Source organism: Aquarana catesbeiana, linkage group LG03 (genome assembly GCF_042186555.1).
Source record: "Aquarana catesbeiana isolate 2022-GZ linkage group LG03, ASM4218655v1, whole genome shotgun sequence".
Lineage (NCBI taxonomy): Eukaryota > Metazoa > Chordata > Amphibia > Anura > Ranidae > Aquarana > Aquarana catesbeiana.
The window spans coordinates 365,045,795-365,062,415 of record NC_133326.1 but is presented as its reverse complement, the minus strand read 5'-3'; the positions used below and the strand labels follow the sequence as shown (position 1 = coordinate 365,062,415).

General features: G+C 42.0%; 1 protein-coding gene across 1 annotated transcript in view; it reads left to right on the top strand.

Annotated features, from left to right (window-relative positions):
- The window catches only part of RBM27 (RNA binding motif protein 27), a 219,080-nt gene that overhangs the window by 45,162 nt on the left and 157,297 nt on the right, over positions 1 to 16,621 (top strand). The window contains exons 4-5 of the mRNA XM_073620625.1: positions 3,614 to 3,696; positions 11,102 to 11,280. Coding sequence (XP_073476726.1) covers positions 3,614 to 3,696; positions 11,102 to 11,280 — 262 coding nt within the window. The remainder of the gene's footprint in view (positions 1 to 3,613; positions 3,697 to 11,101; positions 11,281 to 16,621) is intronic.

The window sequence follows — 16,621 nt, the reverse complement described above, 5'->3', positions numbered from 1 at the left end:
AATGTAAAGTAGTGAGTGTACAGCTTGTATAACAGTGTAAATTTGCTGTCCCCCCAAAATAACTCAACATACAGCCATTAATGTCTAAACCGCTGGCAATAAAAGTGAGTTCACCCCTAAGTGAAAAGTCGAAATTGCGCCCAATTAGCCATTTTCCCTCCCTGGTGTCATGTGACTCGTTAGTGTTACAAGGTCTCAGGTGTGACTGGGGAGCAGGTGTGTTAAATTTTGATATCTCTCACACGCTCTCTCATACTGGTCACTGGAAGTTCAACATGGCACATCATTGCAAAGAACTCTCCGAGGATCTGAAAAAAGGAATTGTTGCACTACATAAAGATGGCTATAAAAAGATTGGCAAGACCCTGCAACTGAGCTGCAGCACGGTGCCTAAGACCATACAGTGCTTTAACAGTACAGGTTGCACTCAGAACAGGCCTCGCCATGGTCGACCAAAGAAGTTGCATGCACGCGCTCAGCGTCATAGCCAGAGGTTGTTCTTGGGGAAATAGACATATGAGTGCTGCCTGCATTGCTGCAGAGGTTGAAGAGGTGGGGGGGGTCAGCCTTTCAGTGCTCAGACCATACGCCGCAACTGCATCAAATTGGTCTGCATGGCTCTCGTCCCAGAAGGAAGCCTCTTCTAAAGATGATGCACAAAAAAAGCCTGCAAACTGGAACCATGTCGTGTGGTCTGATGGGGTCAATATAAACTTATTTGGTTCAGATGGTGTCAAGCGTGTGTGGCGGCAACCAGATGAGGAGTACAAAGACAATTGTGTCTTCCTTACAGTCAAGCATGGTGGTGGGAGTGTCATATTCTGGGGCTGCATGAGTGCAGGCGGCACTGGGGAGCTACAGTTCATTGAGGGAACCATGAATGCTAACATATACTGTGACATACTGAAGCGGAGCATGATCCCCCTCCCTTCGGAGACTGGGCCGCAGGGCGGTATTCCTACATAACGATCCCAAACACACCTCCAAGACGACCACTGCCTTGCTAAAGAAGCTGAGGGTAAAGGTGATGGACTGGCCAAGCGTGTCTCCAAGCCTAAACCCTATTGAGCATCTGTGGGGCATCCTCAAACAGAGTGTGGAGGAACGCAAGTTCTCCAACATCCACCAGCTTCGCAATGTCGTCTTGGAGGATTGGAAGAGGACTCCAGTGGCAACCTGTGAAGCTCTGGTGAACTCCATGCCCAAGAGGGTTAAGGCAGTGCTGGAAAATAATGGCGGCCACACAAAATATTGACACTCTGGGCCCAATTTGGACATTTTCACTTAGGGGTGTACTCACTTTTGTTGGCAGCGGTGTAGACATTAATGGCTGTGTGTTGAGTTATTTTAAGGGGACAGCAAATTTTATACAAGCTGTACACTCACTACTTTACATTGTAGCAAAGTGTCATTTCTTTGGTGTTGTCACATGGGGTGTGTGTATGTATATGTGTATGTGTGTGTATATATATATATATATATATATATATATATATATATATATATATATATATATATATATATATATATATATATATATATATATATATATATATATATATATATATATATATTTTACACACACACACACACACACACACACACACACACACACACACACACACACACACACACACTCTTGCTCATACGTTTACATACCCTGGCAGAATTAGATTTCTTGGCCATTTCTCAGAGAATATGAATGATAAAACACAAACGTTTCTTTCACTCATGGATAGTGTGGCCGAAGCCATTTATTATCAGTCAACTGTGTGGGTTTGTTTGTTTGTTTGTTTTTTTTTTTTTTTTTTTTTTTATCATAATGGCAACAGAAGCTACTGAAATGACCCTCATCAAAAGTTTACATACCCTAGTGATTTTGGCCTGATAACATGCACACAAGTTGACACAAAAGGGTTTGAATGGCTATTAAAGGTAACCATCCTCACCTGTGATCTGTTTGCTTGCAATTAGTGTGTGTGTGTGTTACGATTTCACTCCCTCATGTGAGTCCCGATTTCGGCCACGGTTTCATAGACATCTGTGCAGTTTTCTGCACAGATGTCAATGTAAAGCGCAAATAGTACAGAAACTACTTTTGAAATTGGTGCAGCGCCGCAGATGCCGCGTCGCACTGATTAGGATGGTGCCATTGACGGCAATTGCCGCCAATTTGACATGTCAAATCACATGTCAAAGAGGTCCAGTGTAAACCAGGGCTTAAAGGTCAATGAGTTTCTGGACTCCTGACAGACCCTTGCACCTTTCATCCAGTGCTGCACTGATGTTTCTGGATTCTGAGTCACGGGGAAAGCAAAAGAATTGTCAAAGGATCTGCAGGAAAAGGTAGTTGAACTGTATAAAACAGGAAAGGGATATAAAAAATATCCAAGGAATTGAGAATGCCAATCAGCAGTGTTCAAACGCTAATCAAGAAGTGGAAAATGAGGGGTTGTGTTGAAACCAAGCCATGGTCAGGTAGACCAACTAAGATTTCAGTCACAACTGCCAGGAAAATTGTTCGGGATGCAAAGAAAATCCCACAAATAACTTTAGGTGAAATACCGGGCTCTCTGAAAACGTGGTGTGGCTCTTTCAAGATGCACAATAAGGAGGCACTTGAAATATGGGCTGCATGGTCGGGTCGCCAGAAGAAAGCCATTACTACTCAAATGCCACAAAGTATCCTGCTTGCAATACGCCAAACTGCACAGAGACGAGCATCAAACCTTCTGGCACAAAGTCATTTGGAGTGATGAGACCAAAATTTGAGCTTTTTGGCCACAACCATAAATGCTTGGAGAGGAGTCAACAAGGCCTATGATGAAAGGTACACCATTCTACTGTGAAACACGGAGGTGTATTGCTGATGTTTTGGGGATGTGTGAGCTACAAAGGCACAGGAAATTTGGTCACAATTGATGGCAAGATGAATGCAGTATGTTATAAAAAAAAAACAAAAAAAACTGGAGGAACATTTTGCATTCGTCAGCCAGGAAGATGTGCGTGGGACGTACTTGGACATTCCAACATGACAATGATCCAAAACACAAGGCCAAGTCGATCTGTCATTGGCTACAGCAGAATAAAGTGAAGGTTCTGGAGTGGCCATCTCATTCTCCTGACCTCAATATCATTGAGCCACTCTGGGGAGATCTCAAACATGCAGTTCTTGCAAGACAGCCCAAGAATTACCAGGAACTGGAGGCTTTTTGCAAAGAGGAATGGACAGCTTTACCATCTGAGAAGATAGAGCCTTATCCACAAATACCACAAAAAAAGGCTTCAAGCTGTCATTGATCTTAAAGGAGGTAATACATGGTATTAAGAACTGGGGTATGTAAGCTTTTGATGCGGGTCATTTCAGTAGTTTTTGTTACCATTTTGATTTAAAAAGAGTAAACTCAGTTGATTGATAATAAATGGCTTCAGTCAAACACTAACCATGAGTGAAAGAAAAGTTTTTGTATTATCATTCATAGTCTCTGAGAAATGGGCAAGAAATCAAAAATTCTGCCAGGGTATATAAACTTCAGAGCACAAGTGTGTGATATCTCTATCTCTATTTCTAACTCTAACTATCTCTATATTCCTTCCTTCCTTCCTTCCTCAGGACTCTTTGGAGGAAGAGCGGGAAAGCAGAAAAAGGAAGCAACCAAGTCCTCCAAGAAATCGTTCAGATTCCAATGAGAGGAGGTAAGAATATTTCTTCTGTCATGTTCTTTGGATTGTTTGTCTATAATAAACAAAAGGTAACGAATCCCTAAGTTATTAGCCTAAAATGTTTTTTCTTAACCACTTCCCGCCCGGCCTATAGCAGAATGACGGGGGGTGGTTCAGTTATCCTGACCGGGCGTAATATAACGCCCTGCAGGATAACAGCCACCGCGCGCCCGTGGGGGTGCGCTTCCCGGCGATCGGTGGTGTGGTGTGTCAGTCTGACACACCGCTACACCATTCTCGCTAAAGAGCCTCCGGCGGAGGCTCTTTACCACGTGATCAGCCATGTCCAATCACAGCTGATCATGATGTAAACAGGAAAAGCCGGTGATCGGCTTTTCCTCACTCACGTCTGACAGACACAAGTAGAGAAGAGCCGATCGGCGGCTCTCCTGACAGGGGGGTCTGAGCTGATTGATTGTTTATCAGCGCAGCCCCCCCCTCGGATGCCCACACTGGACCACCAGGGAAGCTCCTAACATGTTTGGCCAGGTACATCCCATATGGCCATCCACATGTAAAAATTAATGATCCACTTATGCCAATCAGTGCCCACAAATGGGCACTGGCTGGCACATCTATGGCACACGAAAAATTAGTGATGCCCAACAATGCCACCCATCAGTGCCCACCTATCCGTGCCACCCATAAGTACCCATCGGTGCCCATCAGTGCAGCCATATCAGTGCCCGTCATTGAAGAAGACAACGTACTTATTTACAAAAAATTTTAACAGAAACAAACTTTTTTTTTTTTTTTTTTTTCAAAATTTTCGGTCTTTTTTTATTTGTTGCGTAAAAAATAAAAATCCAGAGGTGATCAAATACCACCAAAAGAAAGCTCTAGTTGTGGGAACAAAATGATAAAAATAATTTGCTTGGGTACAGTGTAGCATGACCGCGCAATTGTCATTCAATTTGCGACCGCGCTGAAAGCTGAAAATTGGCTTGGGCAGGAAGGTGTATAAGTGCTTGCTATTGAAGTGGTTAATAGTGCAGTAAAGGACAGAGTATTCATTACACTGGGCTATATGCTGCCACCTTCAAGTGATTGGACACTGGCAAAAAGGAAGCTGCTGGTACATCCCCCTCATATAACCCCTCCCACTCTCAGCTAGCCTCATTTTTTGCTAGTGACCTTAGATGATGTGCCTGCTCTCTCCTTAGAAATTTAACTCCTTGTTTTATTTGGAGGTTTTGGGTTTCAACGTTACTTCTGTAATTTTCCTAGCTGCACCATATTCACTGCATCAACTTTCTGCAGCTTCCTGATCAATTGATTCCATGTTGAGGGACTGTATTCAGACCCCATCTGGATTAAGATGTGAGGCTAGCCTTTTAATAATGTTTCAGTGCTGGATCCTGTGTACTTTAGCACGTGGTGCAACCCCTTGAGTTAGCCACAGGGTGGTTCCTTTTGATTATTTAAAAAAAAAAAAAAAAAAAAAAACATTTTATTTCATTTATATGGTTACACCAGTTATACAACATACTATACCCCTTCACTCAACCCAAAAAACAAAGACACAAATTACATTACATCATTACACAATTACCCCTACCTATCCCAACATCAACAATTACATATTATAAACTAACAGCCCAAAAAAAAAAAATTTCCTCTCCATCCCTTCTCCCTCCCCCCTCCCTCCTCCCCCTCTCTCCCTCCCCCCTAATATTCTCTCCTACCCCTTTCCCTGGTCTGTGATCCCTCCCTACCTCACTCCTTAATATTAATATTACTCTAATCCCCCCCCCCCCATACTTTAAATAGAAAACTATAAGTGAGTTTTCCCCCTACACTAATTTAGTGTCTTTTATCACCATTAATTCATTAATTATTGAATAGTGCATGTGATCTTTCATTAATAATGGAAAGAAAAAAAAAAATCCTTGTAGCCTGTGAAAAGTGGGAAGGGGAAGACACTTTCCTCTTCCCCTCTTAATTCGTAGTGCTCATGAATTAAAATATTAATTACTCCTTTATTAAATAGTGCAAAAATTTTTTAGCCAGTGTCAAAAGAAAAAAAAAAAAAAAAAAACCCCTTCCCCCACCAAAAAAGCATATATTACTTTACCCCCCAACCTCTTTACATAGATAGATTTCGCATTAGAGAAAACATGTCAGTATATATAACTTTCTTTCCAGGGTCAATCATCTTATTATCTTTAATCCTAATGACTATACCATATCTTCCTCCCCTATTCGCTAGTATTTCCCTCTTCTGTTATCTCCTTAGCACACTGTTCCCATTTCGCCCAGGTCCTTTCAAATTTCCCTTTTTGGTTCTTAACTACATGGACCCACCTCTCCGCTTCCCTTACTAAATTGACTTCATTTCTCCATTCTATAACTGTCGGGCCCCGAGCTTGTCTCCAGTAATTCGGAATCAACTTTTTCGCTGCATTTAATAAATGCGGGGTTATACTTTCCCTATAAATTTTGATAGGTCCGGGCTTTCCATGAAATAGGTACTGTATAGGACTGAACTCCAAGGGATCCACTGTTAGTTTCTCAATCCATGGGGCCACTGATTCCCAGAACAACTTAATTACTTGGCATGTCCACCAAAGATGGAGAAAGGTACCCCTCTGTCCACATCCCCTCCAGCACCTATCACTTGTTGTTGGGGAGATTTGTGCTAGTTTAACTGGAGTCCTATATCACCTTGCCAGGAACTTATATGCCATTTCTTGCACCTTTGAACTTATGGAAGTAGTAAACGTTAACAAAATCGTTTTGCCTGACCCAATTCCTTCTCCCATTTATTTACAAAGTATGGGGTTGTCTCTTCCTGTCCCCTTAGGATCATTCTATACATCTGAGATAGCATATGCCCAGATTCTGGCATCTGTACGCATTGCCTCTCAAATGCAGTGAGTGAATTCATGGGTCTTATTAAAGGCTTTATTTTATTTAAAAAACTTGTCATTTTGGTAATATTTCCATTCTGCCATACGTATCGTCCCGAATCTCGAGACCATTTCTGTCAATGGTAGTAGGACTCCACTTAGGGCAAACTTGCCACACTTGGTGTCCCCATCTCGACCCCAGGCCCCCAGATATCCCATCTCCTCCCCCGGGGGGAGTGTATTTGCCCTTCCTGTTCATCCTATCCCACACTTCCAATGAGTTCAGGGTCAACGGTGACGTCCATTGTGACAGCCCTCTCAGCGACCCTTGGATCCAAAGCGCTCCTGCCAGGTTTCTCCACTCCATTGACATCTCTGCTTGTACCCATGATTTTCCCTGTAGGTTGTGACACCAGTTCAGTAGCCACAAGGTTCTAATACATGTTTTTTGCTTGTTGTTAGTCAGCCGGTAGAGCCCTCTCCCAAAAAACTCTTGGTGAGTATGCCCATCAAGGAGGGCGGGACCAGGGTGGGCTTGTCCCTAACCACCTGCTGCTGTAAGATGATGATCTGCGGAGGCGAGTCTGGGCTAACAGCCCTTCACTGGGCCCTATATGCTGTGTACCTATACAAAGACTGACGCTTTAAACTTTGTCCGAACTTGCAATACCGGGAGGCTGCACACATGTGGATCTTGAGGGAGAAAAAGTGCTTTATTGGGTCACTGAAAATACAATAGAAAAGCACCACATATACAAACTGGAGAGCGATGACTTGCTGGTTCACGTGTTTTCACACTTTTCACAATGCTTTGTCAAGGTTTTGACAGCGGATGTATGTATACTTTTAAGGCAAGAGCACTGGTTTGAATGTGCTAATTTTATTTGCATTTGGATCTAGTTTTTCTAGGTAGAACATTTCTGCGTTTCTCCCAGGACACTATTTGAAGCCACCATAGTGCTGCATAGGTCTTTCAAGTCTACTGTGCAGGCACATTACATCTTTACTCCTGGCGCATGGAGGGCTAGCACAACAATCCAAAAAAGGCTACCTGGGCTTCAGCTGTTAAGAGTGCCCAGCAAAGACGGCAGTCACATTTCTCACTCCACTATGGCTGTTGTTAGTATTCCTCTGGGGACAGTGTAACACCACACATGGCAGATCTAAGGGCACTCAGGAGCTTGGTCAGGCAGCCTTTGTGTCTTCCACTCAGTCCTGACCCTGGATTGGTAAAGTTCCTTTGTGTACATGTGGGAAAAAAAGACCTGTAGTGACTAAAGTCATAAAAGGACATTGACCCCTCCTGCTCTGCATTGATCTGCAAGTTGATGATATCACACTATATACTGTAGGACTTCAGGTGACCCTGTTTCCTGTTGCAAATGGTCAATAACATTTCCTGCTCTGCATTGATCTGCAAGTTGCTCTTGGTTGATAACGTATCACTGTGTATTGTGGTATGAGTACCTGAGGTGAACCCTGTGCCTTTTGTGATAATGTCTCCTTGTATACTAAATGTATAGAAACCTGTGGTTTCCTAGCAACGCACAACCATCATCCCCTCATGCTATGCAGAGTTCTGGGAGTACTCTTTGTAGGTAATGTCTCCCATGTACTGTTGTACAATGGCCTATGGTGACTTCATCACAGATGTACATTCTCTCTTCCTGCTCTGACAAATTCACCATAGACTGCTGTACTAACAGAATTCAGTGAGACTGTACCCACAACCTTCACTCTTGGTTAGGTTTTTCAGGGATTCCTTCCCAGATTGTTTAGCACCGGATTAATCCAGTTTTCTTTAGCCTGATCTGGATCAGTGATGGACCTTAAGGACCATCTCGGGTATATAATGTCAGCCTTGGCGTTTCTAGGAAGTTCACTTTTATCCTATGTTCTTTGTCGGTTCCTTCATACAGAATGCTACTTACATTTTACTCTTTCTGTTATTTCTCGGCGATTCTGCAATCTCATCCTTGTGTTTTCTGTCAGTTCCTCTGGACTACTTCTTGACTTTTAAAAAGTACTTTTGCTGTCTATTTTCTGACTAAAGTTCCACTTTTAGGCAAGGGTCTCTTCTCTTCCTAAGGTATTGTTTTCTTCACCTTAACCAGGACTTTTTCTTTCTTTTTTTTTTGTCCTGCGCCTTTTTATCCTTCAAAGACTCTCTCTGTTTGGGGTGTACTGTTCGTATTATAATACCGCGTACACACGGTCGGATTTTCCGATGGAAAATGTTCGATGGGAGCTTGTTGGAAATTCTGACCGTGTGTAGGCTCCATCGGACATTTTCCGTCGCACAAAATTTGAGATCTGGATCTCAAATTTTCCGACAACAAAAACCGTTGTCGTAAATTCCGATCGTGTGTACACAATTCTGACGCACAAAGTTCCACGCATGCTCGGAATCAAGCAGAAGAGCTGCACTGGCTATTGAACTTCATTTTTCTCGGCTCGTTGTATGTGTTGCACGTTACCGCGTTCTTGACGTTAGGAATTTCCGACAAGATTTGTGTGACCATGTGTATGCAAGACAAGTATGAGCCAACATCCGTCAGAAAAAATCCATGGATTTTGTTGTCAGAATGTCCGATCGTGTGTACAGGGCATAAGAGTTGGATTTACCAGAAAGAACAGCTATTAACAATTTTCATAGTAAGGCCCCTTTCACAAAGGGCGGATTCCGTTTGACGGACTCCACTTGCTCAGCCGGGATAGCTCCGCTGACCCCTGCTGAGCAGGCAGATGACAGGTCTGTCTCTGCTCACTGTGCAGAGCGGAGACTGACAGTCCTGCCCTCCTCTATGGGGAAATCGAATGAAAACGGACCGCCTGTCCGTTTCAATCCAATCCACTGGATGGATGGAAAATAGGACCAGCATCCGCCTGGATTTTGTGGGCAGGATTGGATTGGATAGTGGTGCGTGTCAGCGGGACATGTCACCACTGACATCCGCCACTCCATAGGGGTGAATGGATGGTCCGATCAGGTCTGCCTGAAAAAAAAAAATCATGGTCCGATCAGGCGGACCTGATCGTACAGCCCATGTGAAAGCCTAAGTGTTTTCCTTTTGCCCTCTAAACCTTTGTGCTCTTATTGTCCTTATGTTATTCAGGCCTGTTGGAGTTTGCCTGCTGTGTTGCCCACCACTCAGCTGGACTGGTTTTGCACATCTTGGTTTTATTGAATACTGTGTCCTGTAGTTTGTGTGTTTGTTTCTGTGTGTTTGCGTGTTTGTTTTGTTTTTACCAGTAAAATCTGTTTCTTGGAGTACAGTACAAGACACTGGTTCTTTCCATCTGTTCTCTCATGCTACAAATCTTCCTTTTTGCCAGTATCTAATTATCTGAAGGTGGCAGCATATAACCCAGGCTTTAAGTGATTGTAAAGGCAGAAGGTTTTTTATCTTAATGCATTATATGCATGATCCCTTCAGCCCCCCTAATACTTACCTGAGGTCCCTCTGGATCCATCGATGTGGCAGGAATGTCTCACTTGCCTGAGGCCCCCCTCATTGGCTGAAACAGCAGTGCGGCGCCATTGGCTCCCGCTGCTGTCAAAGTCAGTCACAGTGAGAGGAGGGGGGGGATGGAGTCAGAATGTGGATCCATGTCTGAATGGACATGGAGCTGTGGCTCGGATGGGGTGCCCCCAAGCTGCTTGCTGTGGGAGCACTCAACAGGAGGGAGGGGCCAAGTGCCCCGAGAGGGACCCATGAAGAGGAGGATCTGGGCTGCTCTGTGCAAATCCACTGCACATGGCAGGTAAGTATAACATGTTTTTTTTATTTTTTAACTAAAAAAAAAAAAAAAAAAAAGGATACTTTTACGGTCACTTTAATGAATACTGTGTACGGTACTCCAAGTAATAGATTTTACTGGTAAGTTACAATTCCTATTTTATTATCCAATTGTTTTTCCATCATGATGCATAGTTATTGCCTTTTATTATGTTCAGTGTGTTCTGTGCATTGCTTAGGGTGAATCTGTACCTGGAATAGTAAATGTAAGGTCTGGTGCTTTAGGCCCTAAAGGCACTTTTATGCTGCTCTGCATTCTGGTAATGCATACTTATTTATAATTATGGCACTTCAATGCAGCACTGCATGTGTTATGGAGTGCTTCATCGGGGAAAATGCTCAAGGTCGTGTGTGTTTGTGTGGTTGTTTTTTTTTTGTTTTTGTTTTCTTTTTTTTTAAATTGGCATTTTCATAGGCATTGACAGTCTATTCAAAATGAATACCTAAACTTTTACAGCCCAAACCCAACCCATGACACAGCAGGCATTAACGTAATGCACAAGAACAATAAAGTGTGAATTGGCCCTCCAATATCAAAGTATATCTGATGTGTTTTGTTTTTTTTTTTATCCATCCAAAGAATTAAACGGATGTTTAAAATCTTGTTTTATTAGAATTATCAGTTTATTTTAACTTTTTTTTTCATTTTATGTCTGTTGTATTGATTTTTGCTAATTGAAGAGAAGTACCCCAAATGTAAATAAATATTGTGTGTTTTTCGTTTTTAAGGACAAGAGATAAAAAGAGAGAAGATGGGAAATGGAGGGAATTTGACCGACACAGAGACAGATATGACTGGCGGAGAGGCCGAAGTAAAAGCCCATCCGTAAACAAGCCATCAAATAATAGTAGGAGTCGTAGCAGGGGAAGAAGCAGGGACCGGGAACGGGAATCTACCAGAAGCAGAGGTACTGAGCTCTACCTCATGGTTTTAAGATTAGACTTCACCACCATAAGGCTTGTGAGAACATATGTGATTGACTTCTGTTTACGTTTTGCTTTCTGATTGCATAGCATAGCTGATTGAGCACCTTAAAGGATAAGTTCACTTTACCAAAAAAAATAAATGAACATTTTTTTTTACAGATAAAAGAATGAATTTAATATATATATATTTTTTTTTGTTAGGCTCATGTATAGCATCGCAGGCAACACGTTGCAAAGATCTGCTGATCCTGGTTGTAATGCCACAGTTCTGCAGACTGTATCTGTCTGCCCATACCTCCGTTATGGGCAGGCAGTTACACTCTGACAGAAAGCTCAGTTAACTACCAAGAGTGATCAACAGTGCCCTGGTAGTTCATTGAGAACCACAAAAGCTGTCAGGACTTGTAGTTTTACCATTCACAGAACACTAGTTTGTTACAGCTAGTGGGGGAGAAGTTCCCCCACTAGCTGTCAAAAGAGGAACTGGGGGGGAGCGGTGCATTTATAACATGTTACACCCTGAATATGGGTGTCACCTGTTAGAAGATGTGAACTACTTCTTCTTTTAACCGCTTCCCTCCCGCCGCCCGTCATATGACGTCCTTGACTTTGAGCGGTGATATCTGAATGATTCTTGCAGCTACAGGCATCATTCAAATATCGGCTTTTTCAGCCGGCGATTCCCTACACCATAAGAATGATCGTAGCGGCTGTTCCACCGCTTGATCATTTTTACGGGCGGTGAGAGGGGTCATCCGCTGGCCCCGGTTGTTTACCATAGGGATTTCTGGCGGACCAGATGGTGGCTGGAGTCTGATCGTATGAACGGCGCCACCTCGGCTGGGAAGCCGAGGATTATTTATTTTTTTTCAGGCTTCCCAGCCTAGAGGTGATATGTGGGGTCTTATTGACCCCATATCTCACTGTAAAGAGATCATGCCATATTCCTATTACAAGGGATTTTTACATCCCTTGTTATAGGAATAAAAGTGATCAAAAAATTTTTTTTAGAAAGTGTCAAGCTAAAAAAAAAAAGTAAAAATTAACAATAAAAAAAAATTCTTTTAAAGCACCTCTGTCCCCATGTGCTCGCACGCAGAAGCGAACGCATACGTAAGTCCCGCCCGCATATTAAAACGGTGTTCAGACCACACATGTGAGGTATCGCTGCGAATGTTAGAGCGAGAATAATAATTCTAGCCCTAGACTTCCTCTGTAACTCAAAACATGTAACCAGTAAAACATTTTAAAGTGTCGCCTATGGGGATTTTTAAGTACCGAAGTTTGGCGCCATTCAACGAGCGTGTGCAACGTTGAAGCGTGACATGTTGGGTATCTACTCGGCGTAACTTAATCTTTCACATCATGCAAAAAAATTGGGCTAACTTTACTGTTTTTTGTTTTTTTTAAAGCACAAAACTGTTTGTTTTTGTTTTTTTAAATGCATTCGAAAAATTGCTGCACAAATACCGTGCAAGATAAAAAGTTGCAACAACTGCCATTGTATTCTCTAGGGTCTTTGCTAAAAAAATATATAATGTTTGGGGGGTTCTATGTAATTTTTTTAACAAAAAAAGATGATTTTTACTTGTAGGAGAGAAATGTCAGAATTGGCCTGGGTGGCAAGTGGTTAAGCTTGCCTACCTTTTTTACCCTTGTGTAGAGCTTTTAGCTCAGTTTGGCAAACAAGTCCCATCAGTCTGCATCACTCATTTATGTTTTATTAGTAAAAAAGCACAATTGTGGTTCTGCCACTATATTAGTACTCCCAGTGATGGTATCTATATGAACAGATTTCATGTACAAAAATGCCTTTACTAATGATGGAATCAATGTAACTATTTTGTATAAATCTTAATTTAGAATAATGAAAAATGTTGGTTCTGGACAGTATCTTCACTGTTACTTTTTTCCAAGTGTTTAGGATGATGATCTGAGTCACAAGACATCATCTGGAAATGTTTCTTATTGGAAGTCTGTCCAGAGGCGTTGTCTTCCGAAGATTCTTTTTCTTTTGACTAAGCTTTTATTGTACTACTTTTCTGTTCTTATCTATATCGGGGTCTTGAGAAATTATATTAATGGTCTGTGTTGATGGCTAGTGTCGACAGCATCGGGTTGAGATGCTTTTGTGATCATTCAGAATTCATTGATAGGTACAGTTGACCTATTTGAATCAAGTTTTGCACTCCCATAGGTTTGTATGCAGACACAAAACCCGTTTGAAGCAAACCAAAGCCTGTAGATATGGGCCCTAACATTGTTAACGGGAAAGCCCCCCCCCCCCCCCCCCTTTTATTTTTTTCTTCTTTTTTTTTTTTTTTTTTTTTTATAGTGAATACACATTGCGTATTCAAGCGCCCAAGATATACTTCAGTCAATATTAAAGCGGAAGTAAACCCATCCATAAAATAGTTTCATTTCCATGTGCAGAATCATGGCAGTTGTAGATTATATAGAGGCAAAGATGGCAGCTTCCTTGGCTGAAAATGGTAGGGGGAGTTTAGTTATACTTTAATAACTATGGTTTGAAAATTAAAAAAATGCATACAAGCATAGCATGTCTGCTCAGGCTTCAATTTTCCAGCTAGTTCTTTTGTCAGTAATCTGCATATCTGGAAAGCCCTTTTGTTTAAGCAGATATTCACTCCCTTTTTTCTTTAACCACTTCAATACCCGATAGAGATAGATATAGATAGATATAGATATAGAGAGATATATATATATATATATATATATATATATATATATATATATATATATATATATATCTCTATTACACACACACACAACTATTTATTATTATTATTTTTTTTTTTACAATTTATTACATTTTTGTTTAAACATACTGTCATCAGAGTAGTGCAGTGACACTGTACTACTCTGTGAAGGTGATTGGGATTTTTGTTTTGCTTATACAGTAATCAAACAAAAAAAAATCCAAATCACCTTCCCAGAGTTTTACCATGGTAATCAAAAATAAAAATGGTAAAAAAGTCATTTATGACTCGTTTACTATTGTGATTGTTGTGATTGACTACAGCTTTCACATGGTACAAGACCAGTGCAGTGTTGTACTGAATGAAAGCCATTTATGACAGTTTACTTAAGATCATGTGATCTCTGTGATCGGTAGAAGCACTCGCATGGTACCTGGGTCAATCACAGCGGACTGGTACTGTGATTGTGATCTGTGTCCAGTGGACACATGGGTCAGAGATCGAGCCACTGCTCACCAGGCGCGTCCAGTGACAATTTCCTGAAATTGCAGAACACCTCCCTTGCTCTATATATAATAATATAAAACACTCGCCTAGATAATATTATATGGCAATATATTTAAGCCGCTACTGTCAATCCTGTCCCCACTTAAGTGCAGGTTGAAAATGGGTAAATAGACCGCACCTGCTCCACCTGGGGAAAAAAAAAAAATATACTAGATCCCATTGTGATACTCCATATCTGTGACTCTGATCTATATCCTATTGAATGTGACAAATGATAGTCTATGAGGAGTTTCTTTTCTATATACTGCACATGGCACAGTTTTGCCCTTGAAGCTCCAGAATTACCATCGGAGGTAACCTACTATAGAGGGAGCAACCGGAGGGTATCTTACGGAGATTGGTCCCCCTTAATGACCTACAAGCAGAGTAGACTCCTTTTTGCTATAAGGCAAGGGAGTCCAGCATATCTGGTGAGTGCGGCTCTTTACAGCTGCAATGAGGTGGATGCATTGACACCGATGGGACATGGAGCACCAGCTTGCAATGGTTTTGCACATTCCGGTTTTATTCAAGTGTGTGTTTTGTTTGTTTTTTGTTTTGTTTTTTTACCAGTAAAATCTGTTTCTTGGAGTACAGTGCAAGACACTGGCTCCTTCCATCTGGAGCACCACAGCACTGTTTTGTAAGGAAAAGACATTTGCACAGCCATCACTATATGCAGTTTAAATTGTCACCATTTTTAATGAATTGTATCATCTGATTATTCACATTGGACTTTGGTTTATACAGTCCTCTATATACGCAGTTTATATTCATGGTTATATCATTTATTTGTCACATTCAATAGGATGTAAATATCCATATGATATACATAAGGTACCAGTCACCGATACAGAGTATTAATTTGGGATCTAGTATTTTTAGGTGGAGCAGGCGCTGTAGTATTTACCTATTTGCTCTATATATACATTGGTTGGACAGAAATTGGTTAAAGCCTAAGTTGTAGCTTCTTCTCCTCTTCCTCCTTCTTCTCTCACAAAGTACATTACTTACTATTAAGGATGAGCTCTGGCGTGTTCGCACAGTCCACATGCAGAGCCCGCCAGGAAGTCGGCACTACTCTGCGCTAGTCGCAGGCAGTGAGACATTGTCCCGATGTGAGGCTGCAGAGATTGGGAAATGTCTCACTGCCTGTGATTAGCTCAGCGCAGTGCCGACTTCCTGGTCGACTGTATGTATGAACACGCCGGAGCTCATCCTTACTATTATTGTGAGGTGTCTCAGGTGCTGCGATCTCTTGGTTTAGTAGAAATCTTCCTCTTTGCATCTTCCCTTATACTCCCACCGCCATAATCCTTCTGGTGTGGCAGGGGTTAAAAGAGGGGGCTGTGACAGGTGCTCGTCAAGAGTGCCTGACTACTTCTGCCCTTTCCATCCACCTCCATACTATTGCTCCTATGAATGGGTGAGAGCAGACCTTTTAAGTCACCCAGATACAGTAGGAGAGAAGTTGGCGCTTGCATCAACCTTGGTGAGGATCCGCCTGTCTTGTTACACACCTTGATATATAAAGAGGCAAAAAATGTTTGCGAAATAAATGACTGTGAACAGTCCATAAAGTCTATGATAAAGCACTTGAAGGCAGCCCAATGGAGATTAGAAGCAATACTCTGTGGAGGCTGGGGAGGAAGCACAAAGCGCCACTCTAAGTGCAGTAATTAAAACAATTTTTCTTTATTGTGCATCACTGGACACAGAGCCACAGTAATTACTGTATGGGTTATATGGCACCTTCAGGTGATGGACACTGGCACATCCTAGACAGGAAGTTCAGTTCCCCATATAACACCTCCCCTTACCGGGAGTACCTCAGTTTTTTTCGCCAGTGTCTAAGGTGTTGGTCACGAGTAAAGATGTGCTGTGCTGAGCTCCACTGGAGAAATCCTGCCGGGGCAAGCCATGCAACCGGAACCATTCAAAGTGTCTTTTCCAGGCCGAATTGAATGGTACCCGGGCCTCGTGGCGGAAGAAACGAGGTTTTGCCTGTAACTCTTATCTTTTTAGGGAGCTGGACCCCAGGATCCAGTGCTTTAGT